The sequence below is a fragment of the Mesoplodon mirus genome, assembly GCF_964341445.2.
Source record: "Mesoplodon mirus genome assembly, chromosome: 1".
In the NCBI taxonomy this organism is placed as follows: Eukaryota; Metazoa; Chordata; class Mammalia; order Artiodactyla; family Ziphiidae; genus Mesoplodon; species Mesoplodon mirus.
The window spans coordinates 5,002,734-5,013,635 of record NC_138976.1 but is presented as its reverse complement, the minus strand read 5'-3'; the positions used below and the strand labels follow the sequence as shown (position 1 = coordinate 5,013,635).

General features: G+C 58.4%; 1 protein-coding gene across 11 annotated transcripts in view; it reads right to left on the bottom strand.

Moving 5' to 3' along the window:
* Positions 1-1,435: 1,435 nt before the first annotated feature.
* Positions 1,436-10,902, bottom strand: part of RAPGEF1 (Rap guanine nucleotide exchange factor 1) — a gene marked incomplete at its 5' end in the record, with an annotated part of 157,688 nt that continues 148,221 nt past the window's right edge. For all 11 annotated transcript variants that reach the window (XM_082617306.1, XM_082617298.1, XM_082617302.1 and 8 more), the window contains 9 exons: positions 1,436-3,995; positions 4,386-4,514; positions 5,631-5,728; positions 6,924-7,025; positions 7,112-7,190; positions 8,618-8,712; positions 8,851-8,935; positions 9,726-9,911; positions 10,804-10,896. In XM_082617306.1, the coding sequence (XP_082473432.1) occupies positions 3,845-3,995; positions 4,386-4,514; positions 5,631-5,728; positions 6,924-7,025; positions 7,112-7,190; positions 8,618-8,712; positions 8,851-8,935; positions 9,726-9,911; positions 10,804-10,896 (1,018 nt within the window). In that variant the 3' untranslated portion in view covers positions 1,436-3,844. The remainder of the gene's footprint in view (positions 3,996-4,385; positions 4,515-5,630; positions 5,729-6,923; positions 7,026-7,111; positions 7,191-8,617; positions 8,713-8,850; positions 8,936-9,725; positions 9,912-10,803; positions 10,897-10,902) is intronic.

The window sequence follows — 10,902 nt, the reverse complement described above, 5'->3', positions numbered from 1 at the left end:
GGGTGTGTAAATATTTACATGTTATATTCTCTTGCTAGATTACCCTTTTTCCTATAAGGTCTTATACATCTCTTATTGGGTTTATTCCTAGTACCTTAAGAATTGTGATCTTAGTATAAACTGGGTATTTCAAGAATTGTTTTCTAGTAGTTCGTTGTTAACTACCGTGATTTTCTTACTAATCTCTTAATTTTTTCTTGTTGCATTGGCTAGTATCTCCGGTACGACAATGAAAGACAAGGTGACAGAGGGATCTTTACCTTGTTCTATTTTAAAGGAACTTTAAATATTTCACCATTAAGTATAACGTTTGCATAAGATTTTAGAAAGTAACATTTATTAGATTAAGGAAGTTTTTGATTACTACTTACCTGTTATTTTTTAAATAAAAATTATGAATGGGTGTTTTAATTTTTTAACAGTGGTCTTTCTGACTACTGAGGTGATTATATGGTATTCTTCCTTTAATCTGTTAATGTAGTTTATTCAGGAGAGGCTAGGCCATGCTGTGAAAACTTACAAGCCCTGAAATCTCAGCAGCTTATTGGTAAGTGCAAATTCATTTTTCATTCGTGTAAAGCCCAGTGTGGAACAGTGGGAGTCGTCCCTGACTGGGCTCCCTCCAGTTAGGGCTCTGCCATCTCAACACCTGGAATCTAAGTATGCCATGATGGAGAAAGTACACATGGAGGTGGCACACCTGTTCTCAGTTCCCCAGGAAGGAAAGGCGTACCAGATGGGAATGCCCAAATAAGGGTCTAAGAAAAGGGATCAAGTACTATCATCACTCCATCCTTGCATTTGAGGATGTGCCCAATGGGGAGTCTTGAGTTTTACGTTATCACTGGTTTGGGGTTGCTAAGATTATAATTTTTGCATCAGTAATTTTGCCTATAATTTTCTTTCTTGTCCTTGTCTGGATTTGGTGTCAAGGTTGTATTCCACTCATAAAACAAGTTGAGAAGTGTTTCCCTTCTTCTGTTCTCAGGGGCATTCGCCTAAGACTGAAGCTGTTTGTTTAGCATAAATTACCTGTTAAGCCTGTCTGGACCTGATGTTTGTGAGTGGATTTCAAATCCAACTTAATTTCTTTAATGTTAAGTACCTCTTCTTTGTAGTACTTATTATGGTTGTAGTATTTCACGTGTATCATTTTTAAATTAAGAGGATTCAGTGAGGTAAAGCTGCCTGCAAAGTGCTTGGTACTCAGTATATGCTAAGTAATAATAGTGGTGACAGCTCACCAGATACTGTTCCAGGTATAACTTGCTGAGCCTTCACAGACTGTACAAGGTAGAGCTGTCACTACCCCCACTTCCAGATGGAGAAACTGGGGAACAGAGAAGGGACCACAGAGGTGGGGACAAAAGACCCCCCCAACACCCCCTGCCAGGCGCCCAGCCCACGAGGAGGTCACAGAAAGGAGACAGCTCAGTTGTCACTCTGACACACGCGGCATGTGGTACACAGGTGGCCGCGGCTTTCATCTGTGTTTATTTTCCTTTCATATAAAAGTTACAGGTTTGAAATGTCTGCAGGAAGATGCCACCATCAGCCAGGTTAGTCGGGGATATATTACAATGTAACACTGGGGAGGCGCGGGGCCGTGGGAGGGAGGCGCTGCTCAGAATCGGGGCTTTAATTCAGCCCTGGCACGTGCCTGCCCTGATCCACCCACACCTGCAGGTGAGAACTGCCTCTGCAGGGAACGAATCCTCCCGAGGGTGTCTTTGTTGTAAAGACTGATTCGTACAGCTGATCTGGCCCCTGAGACAGACAAACCACAGCCAGGCTGGCAACTCCCAGAGCCAGAATGTGTCTCGATGAGGTCAAGGTGGGGAAGCCCGTCAGCCAATAAGTTAAAACACACACTGCGCCTGCTGTCCTCATGCAGGGTCACCTGGCCACGCCGGCCCCTTGTCCACCTGCACTGCCTGCCCAGTGCCTCGGCTCAGAGCCAGGGCTCCCGGCAAGGCGGGGAGGTGTGGGTGCAGGGTCTGTTCTGAATTGAGGGACGGTGAAGCCCCCGAGCCCCGTCCAGCTCACGGCTGGGACGCTGAGCCTGAAGCACAGCGTCGACAGTTGCCCGCCTATGGAGGGAGGCCCCAGGGAACCGCAGTCCACACAGCCCATGGGCCCTGAGCACACAGCGGCTGCAGAGCAGGGCCAGGCCAGGAGGAAGATGGGAAGGAGGGAGACTGAAATGAGAGGACTTAAAACAGCGGGAACAAACTAAAACCCAACCCCACACACAATACTGTTCATAACCAGCGACTCTATACACACACGCTTTAAATAATAAAGTGACGCGTTCCGCCCGCTGCTGCAGGATTGCTGCCTGAGGGGTCGTAACTGACATGTCACAGATTCCTCCCCTCTGTGCACAGGACAGACAGCTTCTTGACAAAAGCTGTTCCAAGACCCATGAAGGACTCAAAGTGACGTGGCTGTTTCTTTAAACAGTTAACAGATGTTGCTTTCTACTTTTGTTCTGTTTAAACTGGGCTAAGCCCGGGTTGAGCCTGGTGTTCGCCTGCCCGAGTCCCAGACCCAGGAGAGGTGAGCTCTCAATTACGTAAAACAAACAAAACAGGAGGCGGGCAGCCGTCGGATTCTGATGGCAGCCTGCCCGCAGGCCCACGTCTGGCTGGCGCGGAGGCCAGTGGGCGTGGAGAGCCCCCGCAGACCTCGCCTCAGCTCGTCCACCGCAGCAGCGGGGCTGGTTCTGGAGGACGAGGCTGGAAAGAGCACCTGCTTCTGAAGACGCTGTGCCTCGCTGCCGGCTGGCAGGTGAGCCGTGGCCCTCAACCCCAGGGGGCGCCTCCGCGCCAGGGACACCGTGTCCTTCCCACGGGAGAGCTGGTCAGGCTGGCAGGTCTGATGAGCAAAGGGGAGCCCCTTTGGGCCCACCAGGCTCAGCGCCAGGGACGAGGGGAGCCCGCAGGGCGGGACGGATAGGAGATGGAGTTTAAGGCACACAGCAAGCGACAGAGGAGGGGGCTGCCGGCCCTCCCCCCAACAGAAATGCCCCTCCCCTCTCCCCAGATTAACTCACCAAGAGCTACTGGCCCCAACTCAAAGTGTGTTTCTTGGATGGTCAAGTCCTTCCTTTCCAGCTGCTGCTTCCCAGCTCCCACGGTGCCAGAGGATGGGGAGGGCCAGTGGGACGGGGCGGAGGAAGTGAAGAGGCGAAAACACGACAGCCACGGCTGCTGCTTGTGACCCAGCAAGGGTGGGCCAGTACTGCGACGGGAGCACCAGCCCCAGGGCTGCTGAAAGGCCACCTGCCGTACCCTTCTGGGCCAGGTGAGAAGCTCACATCATCCTCCACTTAAAAAGTAGGACATGGAAAGTGAAAGGAGTCTTCCCCGGGTCTCCTCTACTTTGTGCCCACCCAACTGAAGGTTACGGGGAGAGCAGCCCCCGCCCCGAGGCTCCTTGGGCCTCTACTCATCTGTCACTTCAGGAGATTCAGAAGACTCCCACCATTCCTGGGCTGCTGCTGAAGTCCCTGCACTGCTCCCAGGCTTGGGGGGAGGGGGAGAGAGGGAGAGCGGAAGACAGAGCGAAAGCAGAAACCAAAACCAAACCCTAAACCCCCAGTTCACAAATCAGCAGTGAGACCGCCCGCTGGCTCCCCCGGGCTGGGGGTCTGCTCCTGTGGAGGAGGGGCAGGAAGCTGCTGTGGCTCCGGACGCCTGCCCAGCACAGCAGCGGCCTGGATGGGCCTGGTGGCTCTGAGGCCAGGACACGTGCCACTGCCACGTAACAGGTCCAAAGTCCCTTCCGGCCTCGGAGCGGCCCTCTGAGCCTCTCGAGTTCTCCTCGCTTGTGGCACCTGCTCCTAGGTTTTCTCTTCCCGGTCTGTTTTCCTCCGTGTTATGTTCCTGGGTTTGATTTTCAGAGAGAGTTCCCATAGCGCCTCCTCGGCCAGGTGGTCACTGAAGTCGTTGAAGAAGTTGATGATGTCGTCGTTTCTCCGGATGTCATAATGCCTGGTGGAGGGAGGAGGGTGGCCAGTGAGAGCCAGTGTGGGCCGAACAGCCCCAAGACCCCTTGGAGGTGCCACGTGTGCCGCCCCAGCAGACTAACGGGGCAGGGGCGCCCACCTGGGACGCTTGTGCTCAGAGTGTGAGCTGCACCCCAGAGCTGTGCTCTGCTCTGTGCAAGGGCTCCCGGAGCAGCACCCTGCAGCCAGGCTCCCCTCTGCACGAGGTCCCAGGGAGACCCCACTGCCCTGGAGTAAGGAGGGCTCGCCAGCCTCCCCCCGCCACGGGATGGCGGAGGACAAGCTGGCGGCCAGCTCTGGGGGTAGGCCCTGTGCCCCACTGGCAGGAGCAGCTGTTGGGTCCCCGGGGGTCTCTGCTCAGGGCGGCGGTACTCACGCCTGCTGGAAGCACCGCATGCTGTCCAGGATGTTGAACTGCTGCCAACGCTTGGAAAAATTCACCTTCCCGTCAATGTAGTCTGGGTTTCCCAGGTGAACGAAGGTGAGGTCCTGCAGGATGAGCCCCCTGGGAGGACGAAGAAGCAGGTTAGACTCTGGAGGGTGACCTGGCAGGTAGTCGGCTGATGGGCGAGCCGGAGCCCGAGCAGCTGCCAAACCCGCAAGCGTGTCTGCGGGGAGGGGCGGCGCGAATTCCTGACTCAGGTTCTGGTCTCCGGAGAGCGGGCTCAGGCCCACCTGCTACGGAGCCTCTTCAACAGCCGTCCCAGCCCAGCAGAGCGGTACAAGTAACAGATGAGCAGGAAAGAATGATACCACCCTGAACTTGGGTGGCGGGGTGGGGGGTCACACGCTGTCATCAAACAGGGCGCAAAGCCCCGTGGTGAGTGGGGGTGGGTCTTGCACAGGGAGAGCCCAGCCCGGGGTGGGGGGGGCACAGCCACGCCCACCCAAGCAGCCCGGCTGGGGAGGGGTGTCGTGCTCGGCCAGGGCAGGAAGGCTAGGAAGCACGGCAGGGCCGTCGGCTGCAAGGTGTACACTTCGGAGCGTGGCGGCCAGGGCCGTGCCGCTGCACACTCAGCCCGGGACAGCGCTGAGCCTCCTGTCCCTCTGGGAGATTCCCACCGTCCACTAGCATATTAAGGAGTCCGGTGAGTCCCGCACAAAGAAAACTGTTTGGCTTCAATTTTTCCTATTTCCCAAGCTTACGTGACATGGGATTCTTTCTGGTGAGACACGTTTAGTCCGTGGCCCACATGTGGGGAAACGCTCCCTGAGCTGCCTCACGCCAAGGACGCTCAGGGTTCCTGGGGTGACAGGAGCGCCCTCCAGGGGCTGTGATGTGCAGCTAAGCTTGAGGACAGCTGGACTACAGCACGCTGCCGCTGGTGGGGGAAGAGAGGTGCTACACGGCTGTCCACACGGGCGCCTAAACAAGCCCACTGGCAGATGAGGGAAGAGAGGAGGCGTGGGAGGACCGGGCGGTGGGGAAGACTGAACCATTTTCACTGGGCCCCTCTTTCATTTAAATTGTTTAACGAGGAGCACATTTTATTCTTAAAGTTCAAACAGAAGCACAAACGTCTGGGTTGGAAGCTTTTAAGTGAGGGCTTCTCTATGGTGGGCCCACTGTATCTTCCCCAGAGCACACGAGGGGCAAACCCAGTTGGGAGGCTGTACTCACAGGTATGGGATGCACGGCGGCTCCACCTCCGAGAGGGCGGCCCGGTAGGCGCGGAAGGAGGATGAGCTGTCAATCAGCGTGCAGTACTCCGCCAGGCCCTGGCAGGAGGGACGCGCAGTCTGTGAGCACAGCGCCAACGCTGGGGCACCGAGCCCCAGCCCCTCCCCCCACCAACCCAGAGCCAGACCCCGCCCCGCCCCAGCCAGGCCTTCCGTGGGTAAGTGGCCCGTGGGGCCGCGGTGCCGACAAAGAACCGCGTCTCTGAGCAGCCAGTGCCCCGTGTGCTGGACCTCGAGCTGGGCTCCTGCTTGGCTGTGCTCAGTGCTGCAGCCCGCCTGAACCTCAAAAGCACACACTGGACCATGTCACTCGCGGTCCCGAGCCTGCCTTCGCGCCTCACCGCGCTCAAGGCAGAGTCCACCAGGGATGGCGGGTGAGCTCGCTGCTCTTGCATGCAGTGTGGGTGAGGTTTTGCCTGTCCTGTGCCTTCGCCTGCTATGTGCCTCTCACCTTGATGTGTCACCTCCTCCAGGAAGCCTTCCCTGCCTCCTCAGGGCCTGTTATGTGTTCCTGGAGCAGCTGGTGTGAATGTCCCATTTCTCCATACACCACTGTCTTATAACTGTCCCTTTATGTTGCCCCCTGAGACGACCCCCAGGTAGCCCAGGCGACACAGCCCTGTGGCTGTCTCCCTTCCAGGAATAGCACCCACACAAACATAAAGGTCCAATTCCTTGCCAGGTCCCCCAAGACCCCTGTGATGCAGAGCCATCCTCCCCAGTGATGTGGCCACGCTGGCCTCTGTCCTCCTCTGTCCCCTCTGATGGGAATTCCCCTCCCTTCCCAGGAAGCTCCTATTCGGGTCATGGTGTGATCGACACCTCCTTAGGGGGCCTCCCTGACCCTCAGGCTGGCCCAGGCTCCTCGTTCACATGCTTGCTCGGCACCCCATCCCCATCCTTCCCCCTGTAGTACCTGCCCTGAAGAGCTCCACCTAATAACGGGTCTAGCCTGTCCACACTACATCCCAATGCCTAGTGCGGCCTGCACCCAAAGGAGCCCCTCTAGAAGCCCGGATCGAGGGCAGGAAGCAGAAGGTGAAGCTGGGGCCCAGGCACGGTTCTGCGGTACAGGCAGCAGGACGTGACGTGACAACCCCGGCACTCACTCACACCAAGCCCTGCAGGGCCCAGTGACTGGAGCTTAGAGACAGGAAACTAGGGCAGGGCGGGGCAGAGCTCGTCCCACCACAGCCGGGCCTCGCGTCCCACAGCTGCCCTCCCAGCCGCCCACCTCTGAGGTCTGCTTCTGCCACTCCAGCCTGCGGATGGGGGCCGAGTCCAGCGCCGAGAGGATGGCCAGGTAGGAGTTGAAGTTGTTCAGCTTCCGTAAGTGCTGCAGAGAGAGGGTGGAGGCAGGGATGGGCGGGCGGGCAGGCAGGGGCTCCTGTGGCAGGCTCTGGGGAGGGTGCCCACAGTTACCTTCATGATCTTGATGAACTTCAAGAGCAGCCGTTCCCTGTCTTGGGCCTTTTCCTGTAACATGATGATGGACCGGACCCTGCACAGACCAAGGGGAGAAAGAGACAGTTGAGCTGACCCGTCTCTCTTCAGGCCTCTGGTGGCAATGGGACGGGGGCACCTGTACCAGCTGGCCAGGAGCCCGTGCCTACGGAGTGCCCCGGGCTCACGAGGCACCAGGTGTACCCCCGTCTCTGCTCTGAAGGAGCTCATGGCACCCCAGGGATAGGTAAGAGGCCACAGAGAGATCCAGTGGCTGGGACGTCTGACTGTGTGGATGGACGCTCTCCCGGTGAGCGCTGACCGTGAGCACCACGGCGGCTGGAAATGCTCAGTGAGTGGCCTCAGGATTAGCTCGGAGATGAGTGGGCGTGTGGGCTAAGAGGCCACCTTGCTGGCCATGAGGGAGGGCACCTCTCAGAAACTTAGCAGCAACCAAAGCCAAAGGCCAGCCTTGCACGAGGACCTCACGGTGGCCTCGACCCCCTGTGCTTTCACAGGGGCCACCGCCCGTCACCCAGAGAACGTGCCCCTCTTCTGACCCATTAAAGGGCACCGGCACCGACTCCACCTCGAGCACTGGGGATCTGAAGGGGCTCCACCCGCATCTCCTCCTAGGCAGGCCCCAGGGGGTGTGTCTGGAGCCCCCGCGCCCAGCAAGGGGCGGGGCTGGAGGCCATGCTCAGGGCTGCACGGCTTGTCTGCCCTGGAAACCACCTCGTCCTCTGCTGGGCTGCTACGCTGAGCATGTGCTGCTGACGAGTGAAACGCTTCCTGTGGTGCAGAGAGAAGCAGGGCAAGTGGGAGAGGACCCAACTCTCCTCCAAAGAGCAGTCCTTAGAGCACTTAAAAAACAGACGTTTCCCTGGTGGTGGGGATGGATTGTGTGTGTGTCCGGGGGTCAGTAAGAGACTGCCTGGCCGCCACACCCAACCATCCTCTACTGAGGCCGAGAGGCCGTGGACACCCTTGAGTCGCGTCTTTAAGAGCCCACAGTTCTGCTGTATGTTACAACATACGTGCCCTTCTGGGCTTCACTCTGCTGTAAGACTTGAAGGCTGAATAGAAGCGTTCACACAGCCACTCCTGTGCTCCACTTCTCTTTCAGGCAGCGTTGGTGTGAGGGTCAGTCCTGAGGCCGCCTGGCAGTGGGGAGACTGGCAACGACCAGTGCAGGATACCAAGTTTAACACCCGCTCCCCTGCCGCCTTCGGTAGCAGACATTACTAATAAATCCTGGCTGAGTCCTCCTCCACCCACCCCCCAGGTGGCCCCTTCCAACGTGCAAGACACGCCCTGTCCCGTCCCTGCCCTTGTCCTGTCTCTGGTTCACAAGGAGTGCTCACAGGGCCCCAGAAGGAGCTGGGAGGAATGAAAGGGCGCCTCTTTCTCCTTGCCCGGGGCGCTCTCTGTGAAGGACACGCGGGCGCCCATCCAGAAGTGCTGTGCACCGAGGGCCCTTCTTACCAGTAGGACATGTTGTTGAAGTGCTCTGTGAACTGGGTCAAGTTGGGGCTCTTCTCCTCGTTCTGCTCTTTGGCCCAAAGCAAAACCTCAGGAATCTGAAAAAGCAGGTAGACCAGATAGAACCTGGGCCCGCTGGCTCTGCTGTGACGCGGTGGCTTTTCTCACTTGGGGACAAGCAGCAGCACTCACCAGGGCCGGGCACAGCCCTCCCCCAGCCCCACACGTGGCCATACCTCTATCTTATAAAAGAGCTCGGCATCTAGTAGCGTCAGCTGCTCAGCTATCTCATGGCTGTGAAAGTCGTGCAAGGTCCCGGGCCTGGAAGACAGAGGCACGAGATGAGTGGTCAGTGGACGGGACGGTGGGGGCCGCACTTCGGGCCTCAGAGCTGAGGGAACACGACTTGCTTCACAGCAGCACGGAGGCCACGCAGCAGGTCGGGGGCGGGTCAAGACCAGACTGCACTCGTCTCCCTGGGACCACGGGGCCTGCCTCCGCCCGGCAGGCTCGGTGGCTCCACTCGCGAGCCCGCAAGCTCAGCTGCCTGAGAACGCACAGCCCGACCCCACTTCAGGGCCCAGTGGGAACAAAGATGGTGCCAGGTGAATGGAGCTGAGACACCAACAAAGAGGTGATAAATCAACAAACCTCCATGGTCTCAGGAGAGGGCCAGTGGAACCTCTACACAGGTGGAACCTATACACAGGTTCCCAGGAACGGTCAGGATGGCACAGGGGGCGGTAAGAATTAAGTTGCCACGTTAACGCCGGGAAGAGAATTCGGCGCTGACCACAGCCTGAAAGGCATCCCTGTCCCCTGTCCTGGTAAGCCCCTACACGCCCTGCTGCTCCACTTCCTACTAAAACGGTGATCAGTCATACAACATAACCCGGGAGAAGAGGCCCAGCCCCGGGGGAACCCCTGGGCTGTCCCTGAGGCACCTCGTCACAGGGCCCGGGCAGTACCGGGAGGTGAGGTGGGGAGGCCGGGGCGGGGCGGGGCGGGGCGGGGGGGCACTGAAGGAAATGGAATGGAGAGATGGCTGCTGGTACGGCTCTCGCCAGAGGCAGGGCCCCGAGAAGCCCAGGATGGACAGCGGGTGGCGCACCTGGCTGCTACGCCCCTGGCCGCCAGGGGCTGGTCGGAGTTGGCACACCTGAGCAGCTTCTTCTGGTCCACCTTGTCCAGGATGTTCTTCCGGAGCACCCGGGCCAGACTGAGCTCCCCGCTGCACACCAGGCGGAAGACCAGCTCCATCAGCAGCTTCAAGATCTCTTCCGTCAACTCCACTAGGCTAAAGGGCCAAGGGCCATGCGGTGAGGGGCAGGGATGCGAGCATAAGAAGAGGGCTGCTGCCATGGGGTCCAGAAGCCCCTCGAGACACCTGAGACACCCACCAGCAGAGCTGGGAAACCTCTCGTGGGAAGAGAGCCAGAGAAGGTCTTGGGATGGCTGTCTGCATCCTACAGAGTGCCGGGAGTGGTCCCACTGGCAACAAATAACTGCCATTCTCTCAGCAAATGGTCACTGGCACTGGATAAGCACCAGGGACCATGCTGCGGCCTGGGCTATGGAAACAAATCCTGCCCCAGGGGAGCTCCTGATCCCACAGGGGTGATGAATCACCACGAGGTCTGGGCTCCACAGACCAGACAGCCCTAGGACGCCCCTGCACAGTATTCTCCACACAGTGTTTCACAGCCCCACCCCATCATCACTAAGGCCACCCCCCAGCAGAAGGTAAACACCTTGAGGGCGGGGCCTGGGTGGCTTCCTTACCAAGGGCTCTCTAGATCTAGGAAAGGGACCTTGTACTTTGTGTTTGTTAAATGACTGGAAACGGCAAATGCCACTCAGTCAGGGGACCGTGGAAAGATGAAGAGGGCAGCCAAGGTCTAATCCACGTGCCAGAGGGATGGCCCCACAAGGAAACCAGGGCTGGGCCGGGCCAGGGCGGGGCTGAGGGGACAAGCCATTCTCCCCAGGGGTTGTGTTGAAGCAGGCAGGAGTGAGCCCTGTCCAGGGCCTTGGGCAGTGCTCTGTGGGCACAGAGCCCAGGAGACGCAGGTGAAATGTGACGGGAGGCCCAGATCTCTGCGGGGAAGCCTGTACCCCAGCGGGGACCCCGAGATGCCCGCGGTCTGCTGGGCCCCCTCGCCCGCCATCCCCCGGGGGGAAGGACTCACCAGAGCTCGTCCACCACCCGTACCAGCACGAAGAACGTGTTCTTGCTGACGCGCTTCTTGAACGTGTCGGCAAAAGGAGAGAACTTCTCGTACGTGGGC